A 21,035-nucleotide genomic window follows, 5' to 3' on the forward strand; every position below is an offset into this window, starting at 1 on the left:
ATCAAAGTTTCATAAAAAAATATTAAACAGTTTTCAGCGTTGATGATAATAAGAAATATTTTTGAGCAGAAATTCAGTATATTAGAATGATTTCTGAAGGACCGTTTTACTATATATTCACATAGAAAACAGCTATTTGAAATTGTAATATATTTATTTTTGATTGATTGATTGATTGACGTGGGGTACATTTCCGTGTCAATAAGAATAATATAACATAGATAACATAACAAATGTTTAAACTGATAAATTTTACAATTTTATGCACACAATAAGCTCATTTCAAATTTGATGCCTGCTACAGGTCTCAACATATTTGGGACGGGGGCATGTTTACCATGCCCGGAGGACACGGCGTCCGTGATTTACAACAAGAATGTCAAATTTGGACTTGTCTGACCATAGAACACTTTTCCACTTTGAAACAGTCCATTTTAAATGAGCCTTGGCCCACAGGACACGACGACGTTTCTGGACCATGTTCACATATGGCTTCCTTTTTGCATGATAGAGCCTTAGTTGGCATCTGCAGATTGCACGACAGATCATGTTTACCAACAGTGGTTTCTGTAAGTATTCCTGGGCCCATTTACTAATGTCAATGACAGAATCATGCCGATGAGTGATGCAGTGTCGTTTGAGGGCTCGGAGACCACGGGCATACAACAAAGGTCTTCGGCCTTGTCCCTTACGCACAGAGATTTCTCCAGTTTCTCTAATTTTTTTGATGATGTTATGCACTGTAGATGATGAGATTTGCAAAGCCTTTGCAATTTGACGTTAAGGAACATTGTTTTTAAAGAATTCCACAATATTTTTACACACCCTTTCACAGATTGGAGAGCCTCTGCCCATCTTTACTTCTGAGAGACTCTGCCTCTCTAAGACATCCGTTTTAAAGCTAATCATGTTACAGACCTGATGTCAGTTAAATTAATTAGTTGCTAGAGGTTCTCCCAGCTGAATCTTTTCAAAATGTCTTGCTTTTTCAGCCCTTTGTTGCCCCCGTGAGAACTTTTTTGAGACCTGTAGCAGGCATCAAATTTGAAATTAGCTCATTTAGTGGATAAAGGTGTAAAATTTCCCTGTTTAAACATTTGTTATGTTCTATATGTTCAGTTGTGAATAAAATATTGGCTCATGTGATTTGAAAGTCTTTTAGTTTTCATTTTATTCAAATAAAAAAAACAAAAACAACGTCCCAACATTTCTGGAATTCGGGTTGTAGATAGATAGATAGATAGATACTGTAGACAGATAGATGTGCCCCACATGTATACATTTTTGATTGACATGTGGGTTACATTTACGTGTCATGATGTCTTGTAATTTAAAGTAAGCTGTGATGGATCAGTCTAAAAATAATCCTACTCTGCCGGTTTCTACTTTCACAGGTTGCCTCTTTGTCTGGAGAGAATGGGAATAAATAGAATATGTTGGTCGAGGAGGTTCATGAGGTTACGGACAGCTGATAGACGGCAGAGTGTCTTTAATAATTTTGGTGTGGTGAAAAGAAAATGTTGAGCACATCTACACAGCAAATGACTCACCCTACAGTTGTATTATCATTATTTTGGCAGTAAGAGGCCAGTACTCATGGGCTAAACAGATAAATAAATGTTCCATGATGTTGAAAATGGCGCAGAACAAGTGTAAGGTCAGAATGACATTAACCCTGTTGTTCAGTCTAAGACAGATGTAAAGCCATGCATAATGTATTTTATTCTCTTGATTTCACAGTTCTGCAACAGTTCTCATTTCCCTTGCAAAAGCAATGTGCAATGTAATTATTCAGGGTGTTTGCTAAGGTTACTATTGCTCATACTTTTGGTTAGTGATTTCATCTGATGGAGATGAATGTCTAATGACAGACACCAGAAATATATATTGTCATGCCACGCATTGCAATGTAACTAAAACTAATAAAAATGGATTTGTTAAGTGAAAATAAAATAAATAAAATAAAATCAAAACATGAACAAGATATTGATACTTGAAAACGAAGTATAAATAATATATACGTGAATATAAATTAGTAGATAGGTAGGTGGGTAAATAAACAGAAAGAAAGAAAGATAGGGATCATTAAGATCTGAATAATAAAAATGAGAAAAGCACACAAAAATACTAAAACTAAATACTAAAACTTTAAGCAAGATGTAATTTAATATAACAAAAGTTACTTCCAAATAGTAATAATAAGAATAAGTAGAAGAAGAATTCCATAATAATACATAAATAATCTTAAAATAGATGACATGGTGATGTTCACCATGGATGGGGGTAGGGGTTGATCTTAACTGAGATTCAGTCAAATAAACAAACAAATAAATAAATAAATATTTTTAAACTTCGATAAATTGCATTGAATTGCAGAATATAATTCAGCTGTAAATTATAACCAATTGATAAAATTTGATATAAAAAATAAAAATAATCATTAAAATATAAATGATATAATTGCTTATATTTAAATATATTTATTGCTTAAACAAGCCTTTAACCATTTTGGTTTTGTTTTGTTTTTTTGTTTGTTTGTTTTGGGCCACTACTTGATCTAAAAATCTACTTGGATCACTTATTCTGTTATTGATGACCTTGATGCAAGTGTGTCAAGTAAGAAGATTTCCTTCCGCTTGTGCTCTTGTTTCCTGCTTGTGCTTTACCAGCGTTCAGTGACAAAGGTAAGCCCATATACAGCCTCCCTGTGTTTCAACAATCCGTCTTACCTGTCAAACAGGTAATCTCATCTCCCCTCAGTCGGAATCCTAGTCGACATTTTACATCAGAGCGCCGGCTGATAAATGCTGTGGTTTAACTTTGAAACTTTTGATTACAACCCCCTCAAAGACCCGCATTATGAGCAGAAGCCAAGATGGAATATGCACTCTCACACTGGCTGTAATATCCAGGAGTGATGTGTTTGTTATGCCTCAGTACCTCTTTATATGATTTATGACTGGCTGATAAATGAAACATATATGTGAGCTCTCGTTTTATTGCGGTAAAGTTAGGTCTAGAGACATTTGGCCGGGGGGTTATGGTGTCCTTTGTGGGAAAGGCTTTTACATACATAAAAAGTGTGGTTTATCCTGGCATTTCTGGGAAAATAACATAGTGGAAGCCAAAGAGAGTCAGTTAGATGTATGTACTAATGTGCAAGGTATATTACCTTATTTTTTCTGGAAAATAGCATATTTGTCTGTTTTCTGGAGCCAGAAAATACTTTATGAAACCAACGTTATTATCCAAAGTAATACGTTTCTCCTCCATTTATTTGAAGGTGCATACCTAAGCTTAAAAAAGGTAACTCTGTGTTTTAATTTATAGTATTTTCTATTAGGTGGAAAACATTAATTTTTATGAAAGTGTATTATGCATATCTGACCAAAAAGACTGTAAGCCCTTCTTCTAGGAGTAAAGACAACATGTTTCAAATTCAGTTCCCTTCCAGTGATCTACATCAGTATTTACAGATGTTTTTTATTAAATATAGCTTTATTTTTCTTGTTGTGGACTATTTCTCCACCAGTGAATAATCAGTTGACTTTGTCATATATAGGAGTTATTGTGAGGTCATTTTAAAATGATCAATTTTAAAATCTATAAAATTGCTTATCTTCAACAAATGTTTTAATTCTTCAGTGTATCTCATCACATATGCACTCATGAATGATACAAAAAAAAAAGTTTCATATCATCTTTCATTGTACTGTATACAGATGCATCTCAAATTAGAATGTCGTGAAAAAGTTAATTTTTTCTTGTAAGTTATTTCAAAAAGTGAAACTTTCATTTATTTTAGATTCATTGCATGTGAAGTAAAACATTTCAAAAGTTTTTATTTATTTATTTTTTTTATTTTGATGATTAGAGCTTACAGCTCATGAAAGTCAAAAATCAGTATCTCAAAATATTAGAATATTTACATTTGAGTTTCAATAAATGACCATCCCTACAGTATAAATTCCGGGTATCTCTTGTTCTTTGAAACCACAATAATGGAGAAGACTGCTGACTTGGCAATGATCCAGAAGACGAACATTGACACCCTCCACAAAGAGGGTAAGTCACAGAAGGTCATTACTGAAAGGTGTGGCTGTTTACAGAGTGCTGTATCAAAGCATATTAAATGCAAAGTTGACTGGAAGGAAGAATTTGGGTAGGAAAAGTTGCACAAGTAACAGGGATGACCGCAAGCTTGAGAATACAGTCAAGCAAAGCTGATTCAAACACTTGGGAGAGCTTCACAAGGAGAGAATTGAAGCTGGAGTCAGTGCATCAAGAGTCACCACGCTCAGACGTCTTCAGGAAAAGGGCTACCAAGCCACTTCTGAAGCAGAGACAACGTCAGAAGTGTCTTACCTGGCCTGTGGAGAAAAATAACTGGACTGTTGCTCAGTGGTCCAAAGTTCTCTTTTCAGGTTAAGTAAATTTTGCATTTCATTTGGAAATCAAGGTCCCAGAGTCTGGAGGAAGAGAGGAGAGAAACCAGGCACAGAATCCATGTTGCTTGAAGTCCAGTGTGAAGTTTCCACATTCTGTGATGTTTTGGGCTGCCATGTCATCTGCTGGTGTTGGTCCACTGTGTTTTCTGAAGTCCACAGTCAACGAAGCCATCTACCAGGAAATTTTAGAGCACTTCATGCTTCCTTCTGCTGACAAGCTTTATGGAGATGCTGATTTCATTTTCCAGCAGGACTTGGCACCTGCCCACACTGCCAAAGGTACCAAAAGCTGGTTCAATGACCATGGTGTTGGTGTGGTTGACTGGCCAGCAAACTCGCCTGACCTGAACCCCATAGAGAATCTATGGGGTATTGTCAAGAAGAAGATGAGAGACACCAGACCCAACAAAGCAGATGACCTAAAGGCCGCTATCAAAGCAACCTGGGCTTCCATACCACCTCAGCAGTGCCACAAACTGATCACCTCCATGCCACACCGAATTGAGGCAGTAATTAAAGCAAAAGGAGCCTCTACCAAGTATTGAGTACATATACAGTAAATGAACATACTTTCCAGAAGGCCAACAATTCACTAAAAATGTATTTTTAACGGTCTTATGAAGTATTCTAATTTGTTGAGATAGTGAATTGGTGGGTTTTTGTTAAATGTGAGCCTAAATCATCACAATTAAAAGAACCAAAGACTTAAACTACTTCAGTCTGTGTGCGTTGAATTTATTTAATACACGAGTTTCACAATTTGAGTTAAAGTACTGACATAAATGAACTTTTCCATGACATTCTAATTTATTGAGATGCACCTGTATGTCTTACTTGAGGTCAAAGCCACTTTACACATGAAACTGAAACTCTTAAAATGAATAAATGTAATTACAAGTTTAATGCAAATAAATAAATAATTAAATAAATCTAAAATTTAGATTTAGAATCTAGAATTTAGAATGTATTGTATGTAAATGTACGTGCATTTAATTTTTTTATTTTATTTTACCACATGTTCTTTCTTAAAACACTCCTGTGTGTAGAATTACTTTAATGAATCTTGCTTAGACACAGCCCAGGTCTTATTTTTTTTTTTTTTTTTTTGATTTGTGAAAAAGTAGTGGCCTATTTGTGGAAAGTTTGCACTATACATTGTGAAGCAGTACGGTTTGCAGAACAGTGACTGTAATGCATTTTGGCTGTAACTGTATGCTGAGTGGGACTTTCTGAAAGATTACGTTAATGGTATTTCAGTTCTGGAGATTTGTCCTTCACAACAGGAAATGTCCTATAACTGTAGCCGTTTAATGCGATTAGCCACAGCCTGTGACTTAAATAATTTAATGCATCTTAGTGGTTAATTTCGATGCCACGCTAAAGATGTTGTAGATGTCACACTCGCTTACTGTCCTCATTGGAATGGGAAGGGAGGTGGACGTTACGAATTAGCATACAAAAGAGGACAAAGGAGGAGATTCCTTAGGACATGTGAGCTTTAGCATGCTAGAGTTAATTCTATTTACACTCTGAGTGCTCAGTGGCTCTTGAGGTGTAATTGGAGCTGAGCCCTTATAAATCTAAGGCCGGCAGTTAAGGAGGGTAATGTGTTTCAGAAAAACATCTCACACTGGACTGCAGGCCTAGAAAGTGTGTATTTGAATACTTATATGGTGTGGAATAACCATGCTAAAATGTTTTTGTTTGCAGTAGATGACTGACAAAACATCAAACCAAACAGCAAATGCTGCGTGAGCTTATTTTGCCAGATGTAAGAGAGGCATTTTGCTTAATGATGTTTAATCAGCTGCTCTGGCAGTGATTTTAACAACAGGTGTAGTTCATCACATTAACTATGGGCTATTTCACAGCCACAAAGTGGCACAATATTGCATATTGTTTTACTTTTTAAAGCCTAACAACTTTTGCTTTGTCAAAAGTTTTGCTTAAAAAAGTATGCTTTGTGCTACCTTTAACAAATGGCATTTGGTATTACATTGAAAAGCTACTCCAGAAGTAAGTCTATTTTTTATTTATATATATATATATATATATATATAATACTAATACAGTGACATCCATATACATCTGCAGGTGTGACTTCAGTTACGGTGATCTCTGCCTTAATGGCAATGTGGTTGATGGAGCATTGTTTGAGGTCTTTCTCTCTCACCTAGGTTGAGTAAATGACAAAATACAATATAAAAGTTTGCATTGCCAGTCTTATCCATTACTATACCTTTCTTCTGTGTAAATTAAATTGGCTGCAATTTTGATTTGCATATGCCTTGTGCCCATTATACAAAATGAAACTGAACTATAGGATATAACAAGTTAAATGTGTCGTGTACTGCATACAAATGGCAAAATATTATTTTACCGAATTACACTGCCCTCTATGGGCATTTCTCTCTCTCTCTCTCTTTCTCTCTCTCTCTCTCTCTCTGACACACACACACACACAGTGCCTTTTTTTCTTCATCTTCTTTCTCTCTTCGATTGTCTTACCATCGCCATCACCCTTCAATTATGCTGTTGCGTAAAATAAGATAGAGAGGGCAGTGTGCGAGCAACATATTGTGCACGAAGCTCTTATTTTAAGTCCTCTCATAAATATTCCACCCTGCCCCAAATTTACAATTGATCTGACGACAGTACAGCAACAGTGAGCCAATGGAAATCCAAGTTCCACTAGTTGAAACACTAGTTAAGATGGCAACACATCTCCAAAGACGGATTTATGGAAACCTCTTGCCAAAACAAGAATAAAAAATAGAGAAATATGAAAACAGACAACACTGCATTGGAGGAACCAGAGATCTGCGAAGAAATCACATGTACATCCGGCAATATACAACGCGATACCAGCCGTACCACTCACAAGCGTCTCGGGGATGCGTACTTTGCGCGTCCGTTTCTGAGAAAAAGGGATAGACTGCCTCGCTTGTGGATACATTTCGTTTAAAATGGACATTGCACTGGTTGGATTTTGCCAGGGAACAGCAATGTACATCCAGATAAATTCCTAAACTTGCGTTTTTCCTATTTTCAGCCAGCTGACCGTCACGTTTCCAGGGAGAGTTTGCGATACCCAGGCTGATCACGAACCACTTCACGGATTATTATACAGTCGGGCTAAAGAGGCACCGGTGTCTTCAAGGTTATGGATTGGCCGTGCTCATGATGTTTTCGAATTTACCACGTTTAAGCGGGTAAGAAACATGGATTGTCTTCCAAAGCAAAGCAAGCCATCTCATGCGAAGCCCCGTTTTGCTGCGGCTGGAGCTGTCCGTGGTGCTGAAACGCAGTTATCGCGCTGGCATAGAAAACTACCTCTTGAACACTTGTGTCGGCTTGTGAAATATTCAGTTATGTATGCGTTACACAACTTCATATGTGCTTCACAAGCTTCGGGCGTTAGATTTAGGAACCTCAATTATGAGGCATTACGCGTTGCTTTGGAAAGACCGGCTTTATGTGCCCGATGAATGAGCTGTTTTGTGATGATCGGCTTAGTTATTATTGCTGTTTACTTCTTAATCGTTTTTTTATTATTATTATTTTTTTTTTATTCGATTTCTGGAAGATCGACATGACCAGCGTAGACTTTTGGGTCGTATTATAGCGCCTTAGACTTATGTGCTGTATCTTTGAATGTGTGTGTGAGTATCTTCGTGCGTCCAAGTGTGTGTTTATGTGGGAGAGAGGGGGGAGATAGAGAGTGTGTGAGAGAGAGAGGGGTTGATTAGCATGAATACAAATGCTTCTACACAACAAAATGGTTTAATATAGTATTGTTTGCTCCCCATCAAGATGGAATCGGGCTATAATCGATGACGTCGCTTTTGCTTTTAATCAACTCGCGTCTTTGTCGCCTGAGGGATGAGCTATGACTGTCACATATAGCATCAAAGGGAGAAATTCAACATAGGCACCTTTGTGAAACGTAGATGTGTCGTGCACTCCGAGGTTTAACTTCGATACTGGTTGAGAGTTGATCAAAACTGAAGTCGTCGGATATGTGGGGTGAGTACGGGAAATATTATTTGCATTGGGGTATGGCGAGTGTATCTGTTTTAAGAGAGAGAAAAAAAAATAATTAAATAAATAAATAAAGACTTACATGATATGTTTTAAAGCATTTTGTAGCGTGACAATGATATGTAGATTTGTTCATCTGTCTCGTTCAGCGGCAGATGTTCAAGTTGGAAACCATGGAGAGATGTCGATTTGTTCAGTGCACGAGCAACTGGCTTTTCGTTTTGCATCTTTGAGTTGAGATGCCGCCGGATAATATGTTGGAAATGCATTCCAAATTGCGCATTGGAGAGTATTTCTGCCAGTCAATGTTACTTTAAATTTCAAAGAAGCAATAGCGCTCTCTACCCCCCCACCCCACCCCCACACCCATGTCTTTGTAAATGTGCCTGAATGCCGTGATGAAAAGAAATGTGGTTGTATTTGCAATATCATGAGCATTGCATAATATGCATGATGTATTGTATTGAATAAATCAATGCATTTGCATAGATATCGTTTATAGAGTTTGGTATGATACTATTCTGATATTATTAAACACTGATATTGAATCAATTCAAGACCTCTTGCATTGCAAAGTTTAGGCTAAAGCACAGTTTACATTGGTTATTCATATCGGAATCTGCTTTTGCATTAGGCAGGAAGAATTTGCTTTACATTAATGGGAAGGATCCTGCAAATTGGTCTTTGAGATATTCCTGTAACATTTTTGGATTGTCCACCATTTAATGTAGTTTTCAGATGTAGAGATTGCATGTTCATGTAACAGACATTCATCACGTCTTTTCCTTTTCTAGATGACACCCCAAACTGCAACTGCACTACAGTGAGCTGGGCCATTCCTGCACAAGAAAATGCATATCTGGATACTGAAAATAATATTGCTGGTTGCCACATCTCTGAGTCTGGTTGAGATGTATGACAGTTATGGGGAGATCTGTAGGAATCTGTGCACTTGCGAGGAGAAGGAAGGAATTCTGACGGTCAGTTGTGAGAACAGGGGCATTGTGCGGCTGTCGGAAATAAGCCCAGTGCAGTTTTCTATGTACCATCTTTTGCTGACAGGTAATTTGCTGAAAAGACTGTCTGTCAATGACTTTATCAACTATACCGGAGTTACCATTTTGCATTTAGGTAATAATGACATATCTGAGGTGGAGACCGGGGCATTCAACGGACTCCAGGGATTAAAGAGATTACATTTGAACAATAACAAAATAGACATTCTTAGGGACGACACTTTTGTCGGACTTGAGAGCTTAGAATACCTTCAGATAGACTATAATTTCATTAGCACTATTGAACCTAATGCTCTGAGCAGGCTTCAACAACTGACTGTGCTGATTCTCAATGACAACTTGTTGTCCTCTCTGCCCACAAACATTTTCCGGAACGTGCCCTTGACGCACCTGGATCTTAGGGGCAACCGCTTAAAAATGTTCCCTTACATCGGCCTTTTAGAGCATATGGACAAAGTAGTGGAATTACAGCTTGAGGAGAATCCGTGGAATTGTTCTTGTGAGCTCATTGCGCTTAAGGCTTGGCTGGAGAGCATCGCCTACACAGCTCTGGTGGGGGAGGTGGTATGTGAGACTCCTTTCAGGCTCCATGGCAGGGATCTGGACGAGGTCTCAAAGCAGGAACTGTGCCCCAGAAGGGCCATATCAGAGTACGAGATGCGCCCCCCACCCCCGCTCAGCACCAGCGGCTATTTCCAGACTACGCCGGCAGCCGTGACAGCATCAGCCACATCTTCAGCCGTCCTGCGATCCTCGTCCAGGCCGACCAAGGGCACCCGCCAATCCAGCAAAACCAAGTCCAAGCCCACTTCTCGAATCCCAGTCAACCCCTACAACTACGGGCCCATCATTGCTTTTCAGACCAAATCTCCCGTGCCTTTGGACTGCCCCACCACCTGTACATGCAATCTGCAAATCTCCGACCTGGGGCTAAATGTCAACTGCCAGGAAAGGAAGATTGAGAACATATCAGATCTGAAGCCCAAGCCATACAATCCTAAAAAGATGTATCTCACAGGGAACTACATCCCTGTCGTGCGTAGATCTGACTTTGTGGAGGCTGAGGGACTGGATTTATTGCACCTGGGAAACAATCGGATAGCACTCATACACGACAGAGCCTTTGGGGATTTAATTAACCTACGTAGGCTGTACTTGAATGGCAATTTGATTGACAGACTTACAGCAGATATGTTCTTTGGGCTAAAAAGTCTGCAGTACTTGTATTTAGAATATAATAAGATTCGAGAGATTGTAGGTGGCACCTTCCGCTTTGTGCCCAACCTTCAGCTACTTTTCCTCAATAACAATCTTTTAAAAACGTTGCCAGGAGGCATCTTCTCTAGTCTGTCTCTCTCCCGCCTCAACCTTCGCAGCAACCATTTTCAAAACCTGCCTGTGAGCGGAGTTCTGGACCAGCTGAAAGCACTGGTTCAGATTGACCTGTTCGAGAACCCTTGGGAGTGCTCCTGCGATGTGGTCGGCATGAAGATCTGGCTGGAGCAGCTGAACACGGGAACGGTGGTAAATGACGTCAAATGCGTGTCTCCCAAGCGGCTTGCGGGACAGGATATGCGTGTCGTCCCTTCTGAGCAGTTGTGTCCAGATTACTCCGATGTCATCGTGTCCACCGTGGTTCCTTCCGAGGAGCCTTCGGCAGACAGGATCACCACCACGGAGACACCCCAGAGGTTTAACACCCCTTCCAGTAATGTTCCTCTGTCTGTCCTCATTCTCAGCCTCCTCCTTGTTTTCATTATGTCAGTGTTTGTGGCAGCCGGCTTGTTTGTGGTGGTGATGAAGAGGCGTAAAAAGTCTCAGAGCGACCGTACCAGCACAAACAACTCTGATGTGAGTTCCTTCAACCTGCAGTACAATCTCTATAGCAATCGCTCCGTCCCCAAGGTCAAGGCACCAGCAGGTCACGTCTACGAATACATCCCCCATCCGTTAGGTCACATGTGCAAAAACCCAATCTACAGGTCCCGGGAAGGGAACGCTGTGGAGGATTACCCCGATCTACACGAACTCAAGGTCACCTACAGGAGTAATGCCGACGAGGACCAGGAGGTCACCTTGAGGAGCCCCAATTACACAGTGAGCACCATCGAGCCTCGTGAGCAGCCATCCCCTGTCCAGGATGCAGAACATTTTTTCAGAGGGATCCTGGAGCCGGATAAATCCCCATCGACTGCTGGCAGCAGGTTTGAATATAAGTACACTGGCCCCGTCCCGTACACATACCAACCAAACTTCGACGTTAGGCGCCAGTTCTTACATCCTGAAGGAATACGAGAGACTATGCTATATGGTACAGCGCCAAGTACTGTCTTTGTGGAGCCCAATAGAAACGACTATTTGGAACTAAAGGCAAAACTTCAAATAGAGCCGGACTACCTCGAAGTTCTTGAGAAACAGACAACACAGAGCCAGTTTTAAATCTTGGTCTATCTATAAATGCAGTAGAAGCATTTTTCCCCTTGTATTGACTCAAACTGGAGGGTGCCTTGGCACAATATACATCAACGTAAAGAAAAAAAAAATCCAAAACCTTAAGTGGGGTGTGCCGAACTATGTTACTTTAATTTCAGAACCACATGGCATTACAGAAATAATTAAGAATGAAAATAAATAAATAGAGCTCGCGGAACTTGGATTAAAGCACGAGTTGTGATATAAACTGGCGATGCAAAATCTATTTTTTTATGTGGATGATTGAATACGCATAAATCTAAGTGTACAGGTTAATCTCACCCAAATACATTTTCAGGAATATAATCATACAAATATTGTGAATTTAAGGGAGTCGGGGAGGGGTTTCACATACAAGAACAAAAGACAAAAAAAAAAAAACACAACTTTCTGACAGAAACACTATACAGCAGCGCATCCAATTGAGCAGGACAATTTCTCTGCTTTAGTCTGTAAGTAAGTACTGTATTTATTGGTATACTCTTTGCCATGTATTTTCAACATTTTTTCAATGCTCATCAATATTATGTGTGTCATGTCTCATGATTCTCTGTACGAACATTTCGTTTGTAGTTTCCGATCACTTACTGTAGCTTGCATTGTACAAGTGGCTTTTTTTCAGCAGTGGCACACCCCAATGTCGAAGAGAGACTTTGCATCATTTAACAATTTCAAAGGAAAAGTGTCTTTGTATGCTGTCTGCACTTTTTTGGAAGATGGAAGGCCACAGGGTCTTCCCAGCTAACATTAGAAGAAATATTATATATTAAAAATGAATATGTGTATTCATTCTTAATATGTATTTTTAATATGTTATATCAAAATTCATAAATAATAATTGAAGTAATAATTATGTTGTGTAATACTGATATTTTAATGTAACACCTATTTTTATACAAGCATTCGCAATTCTCTTTCCCTTATCGTTTTCATTGTTTTGATTGCTTTGCACTTATTGCACTATATTGACCAAAATATGTTTATGTCATCAATAAATATGATGTCGGTTCTTATAGAATGTTCTTGGAAATTAAAACCAGCTTGATTATAGCTTTCACCAGGTAACCAACAATTGTAGGCCCATTGTAAGTTGACAGGAGTTAATTCAATAGCTCAGATCAATACCACCAAGCCTGTTACTTGGCAAACCTCTCAACTCAGGTAGTTTGTATGTATTGGTTCTGCTCACAAACCCCTTATTCTTCAAGCAGGAGAGCGGAGCACACGATACGGCACTAAATAGGGTCAACTGTTCTTACAGTGTAGGAAACAACAAGAAATCGATAACAGCTATTCTGCCTTATGCTAATAATAGAGGTAAACTACTATTACGAACGGGTGAAATTATAGCGTTCTAGCAATATGCAAGCAGATGCTTTCAAAACGAGGGTTTGCATCGAACGATCGCAAACTCCTTTTGGAGATTGCTAGTTGTTTAGATCGATGGATTATTTCAATGCTACTTTGATCTTTAGAGGTGCTTTAAAAGAACTTCACCATTTGCCCTCTATACCATGACAGACTAAAATATTGGAACAGCTGTATCTGCCGGTGGATTTTAAATTGCTGTGTCGAGTGTTGAGAGGAAGCTGGGAGGGAAGCTGACCTGGCCCTCTACTCAATGATAAAGAGGTCTGCTTTGTACCCAGTGCCTCACTAGGCTCAAGGGTCCTATTCCACTTTGAGCATGATGTGGATCTTTTTATAGCTGCGGAAAATGAAGGCTGCATCTAAGGATGAGGGGCTTGAATAATTTGGGTAACCTGACAACTTGTCTTTATAAGCTGAGGAGGGTGAGTCGCAGTGTTGTAAAGCCACAAAGGGGCTATTATGAGAGGACCGACCTTGACATACTGTTACACACTGATGCGCTGCTGAGGGTTGTTAACGTAATTAATAACGTGAAAGAGTTGATTGTCAGGGGACTGTGCATTTTTAATTTTTTTTTTTTTTCATTCTTGACCATGTAAACCTATTTTGGATTGTACGTTGCCTTTCTCTCTGTCATTTTTTTTTTTATTATTCAATAACCTCTGAATTAGCAGGCATAAATAAAACTTTGAGCGTTGAATCGAAACAACATCTTCAGAAAACATAATTGGAGTCTTCTGGATCTGTCTCCTGGGTTCAAGCTCTACAGCAAGAAAACTTCATTTGCATCCATCTGCGTCAAGGATATCAGCATCAGAAGGTCAAATGCCATGGGTGCCGTTCTTCCAAGGTTGTCGACAAAACCCGCAGTCATTGCATGTTTAGGATGCATTCCAAAATTGTGCAATACGGAACTGAACATTCCCAGCCCCATCACCAAAATTATCTCCATTTTAACGCATGCCTCGTACCATTAGCTGATATTGTTTTTGGCCACCGAGCTAATGTGTGCTCTGAACCAAAGGATATTTTCAACAGCGAGGGCTGCATTACTCATTTGGTGGCACAAAAGTAAGACGAAAACATCAGTTGCATACTTCCAAATCCACAAATCGCAAATGATGCCTCTTAATCGGCATGATGGGCTTTGGGAGGGGCCGTCAGGGGAGGCTACGATGTTTAATTTCCCCACTGATTATTTCACTTATCCCGTTCTTTTTTTTGGGGGTCATTGCAGCAGAGAACCTGGGAGGGAGATGGCATGAGATTGACGACATTTGCAATTGAGTTCAAGGAGGTTTGGCTAATTGAGAAGGCAGCGATGATATCTGACAGGCACCAATGAGTCTGTTGATTAGTTTAATCATGGTATTTAATGGAACTCCTTGAGCCGTGGGGAAACGTTAAAGTGCGATAATTTTGCAGGTTGGGAGTCATTTTATAACTCTGTAACAATGCTAGTTTGCCGTCTGGCCTGGAGATGATCAAAGTCTTGTTTGCTATTTATTGCTAATTTGTTTACACACCTTTCCATACGGGTTTTCTGAATGGTTTAGTTATTTATTTATTATTCTTATTATTTTTTTTATTTATGTCATTATGCAATTCTTTGGCTCCCTATGTGGGTGTTTTTAAGCAGGTTAATGAAATGTTTTGCATTACATGCATCTCTGCAGGTCTGTCACTGCTGTATGGTGTTGTTTGTGTGTTTTGAATTGTTTTCTTGTATTGTTTTTACACTCCAAAATAAATAAATAAATAATAATAATACTAATAATAAAATAAATAAATAAAAAATAGGCCTACATTTAAGAAGTATTTTAAATTGCAAAGAAAATGTCCATCCATTGGGATTACACAATTTTCCCATAAACTAATAAATGTAATGATACATACATTAAAACAGATAAGAGCTATTTGCATCAATTTGATTTTAGTTACATAATCTTATTTTCAAAATTCATAGAACAAGAAAAAAAAAAGAATATGGTTCAAATATGGCTAGCTATAGAACAAGGAACATTCAATATGTTAAAATGCGTAAGACTGAAACAAATGTGAATTGTTAATTATACATATATAAAATGGGTTACTGTGTATTGGAAATACACTCAGTTTATTAGCGCTGGTAAAAAATCTGTTTGAGTTATGTATGGAATCGCATTAAGTTTATTGCTTTATGTTAAAACTGTGTAATCCAAATGCATGGTAATTGTATTTGCAGTTCAACCACATAAATCCTAAATGTAGCCCTTTTTAGTGTGCTTTTATTTTATGAACTCCTATATTATATTCAAGATATTGTTATGCTGCGCTTATTTCCTTTGTGCAGCTGAAGTTATGTAGGACATGCTACGTAATGCAAAATTGGAAATATATTGCTTTACTTGCACAAGCTATGCCAAGAGTTAATGGAGATAATTACGCATTGAATGGTTTAGGGTTTGGTCCTGCCTGTGTTTATCCTTAAAATCAAGTGTTCAGTAGTATCCAGTCGATTTGGACAGTGGACAAGGCCTGCTTTGGGCCTCGATGGGCCCCTAGAAGCAAATAAAGTGGTTTATATAGCTAAAGTATTCAGATTGCATACTTCATCCATTCAAGCGAATAAAGCGCACTGCTCGTGGCCAAGTTCTCGGGTGCTGTGAGAAACACAGTTAGCCATGCTTATGGGCTGGTAATTGCCAGCGGTCGCCATAGCAACTAGACACCTGTTGGTTACTGGCTAATCCAAGGGAAATTACCATAAACATGGCTAACTGTGCTTCATATAACTGCATTCATATTCCTCAAATGGCAGCCAATGTGGCTTCATCTTCCCGGATTGTTGTGGAAAAAATGTTTTAATTAGGATATTTTTGGTGAATTAGCAGTTTTAAACTGGTAGAGAAATGAGCGTAACAAAGAGACACCAAAAAGGCCCCTCTCCAGGAGCTGCAGGCTGTTTTATGTGCGAAAACACGACTAATTTGTTCTCATCTCAACTCCCTTTAGATTTCATTGGGCTAAACTAACAACTGAAGCAAAGAGAATTAGAAAGGAAAGCCTGATGTTGACGTCAATGCAGCGATGCTGTTCTCATTTCGCGAGAGCTAAATATAATTTAATGTAGGTCAGCGTAAGTTTGGAGATTTGTATTTTACCTAAAACTTGCAGATGAATGTTTGTCCACCTGCAGTGTTTTCTTTTGTGAAACTTTTTCTGTCAAAGAAAAATACACTAAATTAAATCCAGAAATGAATACAAATGTGCAAATCTCTTAAAAGGACACCACAAACCTCAAGTGGTTTCTCAAGAGCATATTATGTTGCTGTTATTAATCTGTTACTTAATATGACATTTTTAACAGCTTGCACGAACATTCCAACATGTTATTTACTGTTCTGCCCCATGTAATGGCAACATCTCTTGGATGACGTGGAAATGTGATCTCATTTGTATTTGTAAGCATGAATTTTATAGATGTATAAATATGTATGCATCCTTTGAGATTCATACAGTAGTACATCTAATTAATAGGTCAGTTCATGCTGTTCCTAAAATTAAATTAATTAATCACGTTTATTTAGCACTGTACACTTTGCTCAAATACATGAGATCACCCTCATATAGTGAGCCTGATATAACCCTATGTGTTTATGTGTGAATTGATCCTGTAGCATTATAAAATATATTCGGGTTTCAGCAGACCACTGTTGTATTTGCTTATCAGCACCGGTGCCTGTGACACCCTGATGGGTTGTGTGTTGGTTTAGACTTCATGCTGTATTTATTACTGCTTTTTTTTTTGTTATTTGTTTGTTTACAAAACTGCACCTAGCGATAGGCAGCCACAGTAACCCTGTCGTTTGATAAATGGCAAGCATTGCATTACCGACTCCCTGCATCCCAGCCCTTGTGATGTCTGGCCAAAAAAAAAAAATAAAAAAAATAATAAAACAGGTTGATGTATCACTCCTTGAGTGTTTCAAGCCGTTTAACAACAGGCCTTACATCATAGTCACAGAACAGCCAAAGTCACATTGGGTGAACTTGCCAAGGAATAATGTGTAAACATGCTTTCTGATGTCACGCACTGTATGTATATTGTTGATTGATGAACTTTCATCTGCAATTCTCCAGCATTCGGTGCATGTAATACTAAAGCCTTGAGTCTATTTCACGAGAAAACACATAAATGTTAAATTCAAATGCAAAAGTCACTTTGAAGAAAAGCTCCCATTTCATACTGTAATGTAAAAAGGCGGACTGTAAGGATCCAACTGCACTGTCTCGTTCAATTTGTACTTGAACAGTGATTGTGGGCAGCTGGAGTGCCAACATCTTTTTTTTTTTTTTCCTCCCTTGCAGTACATTTTCATGTCATCATCATACAGTATGTTGTAAAAAAAACATATTAAATAATATTAAACTCACAATTCTAAAAGATGGAAATCATATATGTTAGTTTGCGTTTATACAATATCAAAGTTAAGTAAACACAGTGTGAATTTTATATCATTGTACTGATTGGCTTTTTGAATTTTGCCATTATTTTTTGCTGTGCACTTCTTAAAAAATATATATATATTCTTCCTCTTTATTAAACAAAATGTTGGAAACTAGTTTTATTCATAAAAATGTAATTATTTTAACTGTTCAATTTATTTATTTTTTTTTAAACTAACAAAATACAGTTACTCAATGTTAACATCCTCCAGGAAGTGCCATAATTATCTGGAGGGAAAACCACAGCACAAATGTCATTAAATATTAGAAATGAATTAGCTAAATTCTGTGATTCGTTTCATAGTAGTAGTGGTGTGACATTCTAAAACATAACATTACAAATTTACATAATATTTTAAATCAATTACATTTTAAAGATTAAAAAAAAGAAAACCTTTTTTAATGTCTGTATGCTATAAGCATTACTATTCCATGCACTTTTTAACATTGCATTTATGTAAATTCTTATTTTGTTTAATTTTATTTAATTTAATTTAATTTTATTTTATTATTGTTATTATTATTATTATTATTTTAATTTATTATTTATTTATTTTTATTATTGTTTTTGCGCTGCATTTATCTCAAGATAGTTTGTGAAGTGCAAGTCTCCATAGATTGATGCATTGTCATTTCTGGAGGTTTATGGGTTATGCTTTGCCTAAAAATGGCTTCTGGCTCCAAGTTCCTGTTCAGCACAGACATGTGCAGATACACACACACAGTTATGTGCACATATCATGCTGGATTGAAACATAATCTCCCATACATAACAATGTGATTTCATGCATGACTCATGCCCGTTATGGAGATGGTTTCTTATGGCAGAAACAGAGCTGATGTTTTTGCCTATTGTCATTTCTTCTTTCTTTCCTTTGCAATGTTCAAAAAGGAATGTATGTTTCATCTGAAGCTCTATTTGCTGTATAATTCATCCTGTGCAATTTTGTTCATTTTGTCTTGCCCTGGTTTTGCTGTCTCGAGCAGAAAGCGCAGCAAGGAGCTACAACGATGATCCAAATTGAGGCTCTCAAAAAGAAACAGGGAGCATGAGATACCATGTCTAATGAAGTGCTGGTGAAGAGACACTGTAATTTCCTGCCCGTGTGAGACTGATGTTGTCTTAATGAAGATGCTACATGAAAGACATGATACATGATAAAAATATATATCATCAAAAAAACATGTTTGGATTGTTTTGAGCTTGTGCAAATGGAAACGGAAAAGAAGTTATTCTATTTTTTCCCCCTGAAAGAAAAAAAAAATGTAGAAAAACCCCTTGCAGAGTTAACAGTATGTTTATAGACATGTCCTTCAACCCTAAAATGTAAAACAATGCAATACGTAATTTAAAATACAGGTAACACACCTGTGAAAAATCAATATGGAAAATTCTTTTATATTAACACAGTACATTGGGCCCTGTTTTTACGGACTATTCTTATGTGAATTGGTGCAGTTTTCTGTAGACCTCCATTTACTCCACACAATCCAGTAATTCATTTCAGAGATGTGCTTTTCTTATGTTCCAAGGGAAAATCAGATCATTTATATTCATGAGTCGTCCTATTATTCTGTTATTGTTGCATTTCCTCTGATATAGCTTCCTGTAAGCTGAACTGTAATAGTTCCTGCAAATCACATACTACTACACTGTAAAAAGTGATAAGTTGACTTAACTTAAAAAAAAAAAAAGTGTTTTAAATTTTTAAGTTAATTGAATTGTCAAGTTCACTTAACTTTTTTATTTTTTATTATTATGTACTTAATTTTAAGGCAATGGTCTTCCTCATTTTTTTTTTTTTTAAGTTAATTCAACTTATCACTTTTTACAGTGTACTACTACTACTACTACTACTACTACAGATGTTAACATATAGTTACAGTAAGTACAGTACATGCTGTATTTATATGATAGATAGACGCCCTTCTTGCAGAGGTGAAAATACAGCTATTTTAACAAGTTGCACGGTTAACAATCCCTTTTGAATAGATATAAATCTAAATGTATAGTATTATATATTCAGGATTTATAACTTTATATTCAGATGTTATTATATATAATTTGTGTATGTATTGCATATTCCAAATGGGACAATTCATTTTTAGGGTGAGTAAATGATGACATGATTTTCATTTTTGAGTAATCCCTTAAACTATAAGATTATTTTTGTTATTTTTCATTATCATTTATCATTATCATAATTGTTTTTTTTTTTTTTATTCATTTATTTATTTATTATTATTTATTTTATTTTTTTTGCGTGTTACCTAATCTAGTTTTGGACCTTATTTTAAAGTACTTCTAAAAAGAGTATTGTCTCACCTAAAATGCTTGATCAGTACCACTAATGTTGTCTGTTACCATAAGTGCTGTACACAATGTGCTATAAAAATGTTTGCTTTCAATCTTCCAGCAGCATTTAATTTCAACTATGGTGATTTTATAATTCATGAGCAATTACCTTGAACTAATGATTTCAATTTCCTCTAGGAACACCCAGGTGAAGGAATATTTAATTAGTAAATTAGGAGTCAAAATAGTAAACTGGGCTTCTAGATTTATTAAACAGAGTCAGAATCATACTATTAATTTGTTCAAGCTGCTTTAATAAAAGTGTTTACTAGTAGCACTAGAGCACAAGATGAGCTTGTCCAGCATTTGTCAGCACACTTTTAAGCATTGCTATTCAAAAACGGTAGTGTGCTGCAAATATTATTACATTGGGCATATTAAGCATGCTTTACACTCATCACACGTTTCCGTTTTTCTTGAAAATGTTTTCAGAAGGGTCTCAGGTTCATGTACTGTCTTCTTAATGGCCCTCTGGGAATGTGGAGCAACAGAAATGGATAATTATACTCATTTAGAGTGCCTCTGATCCCCAGGCCTTCTCTGAAGCCCGACAATCATGTTTTTCCCCTCCTTGAACCTCAGCGCGCTAAGCACTAAAGTCCTTCCTCTGCTTGTCTGTCAACATGGATGCTTCGCAGACGCCTCACCCTAATCCCGCCAATCACAGCTACAGCGCTGAACTCACCCTGTTTAGCTGATCGCAGGCTTGCATCCTCTAAAATCGTACCGTCAGCTTCTAGGACTTAGGAAGGCCTTCAGATCAAGTTTAAAGGACGTCGAGCACCAGCCTTCCCCAAATAATATTCTTTTTTCACGCCAATCCGTGACCAACTTCCCCTGCTC

The 21,035-nt window shown here is 37.5% G+C and overlaps 1 protein-coding gene across 2 annotated transcripts; it reads left to right on the forward strand.

Moving 5' to 3' along the window:
• The first annotated feature begins 7,189 nt into the window (after positions 1-7,189).
• On the forward strand, positions 7,190-14,488 carry LOC131520254 (SLIT and NTRK-like protein 5). Of its 2 annotated transcripts, none has more exons than XM_058769518.1 (2): positions 7,190-7,660; positions 9,284-14,488. In XM_058769518.1, exon 2 carries the CDS (start codon positions 9,341-9,343, stop codon positions 11,942-11,944), a length of 2,604 nt encoding a protein of 867 aa, XP_058625501.1. In that variant the 5' UTR covers positions 7,190-7,660; positions 9,284-9,340; the 3' UTR covers positions 11,945-14,488. The 2 variants fall into 2 exon arrangements, with proteins under 2 accessions (XP_058625501.1, XP_058632640.1); XM_058776657.1 differs by lacking the exon at positions 7,190-7,660 and adding an exon at positions 8,052-8,474.
• The last annotated feature ends 6,547 nt before the right edge of the window (positions 14,489-21,035 follow it).

The sequence above is a fragment of the Onychostoma macrolepis genome, chromosome 01, assembly GCF_012432095.1.
Source record: "Onychostoma macrolepis isolate SWU-2019 chromosome 01, ASM1243209v1, whole genome shotgun sequence".
NCBI lineage: Eukaryota > Metazoa > Chordata > Actinopteri > Cypriniformes > Cyprinidae > Onychostoma > Onychostoma macrolepis.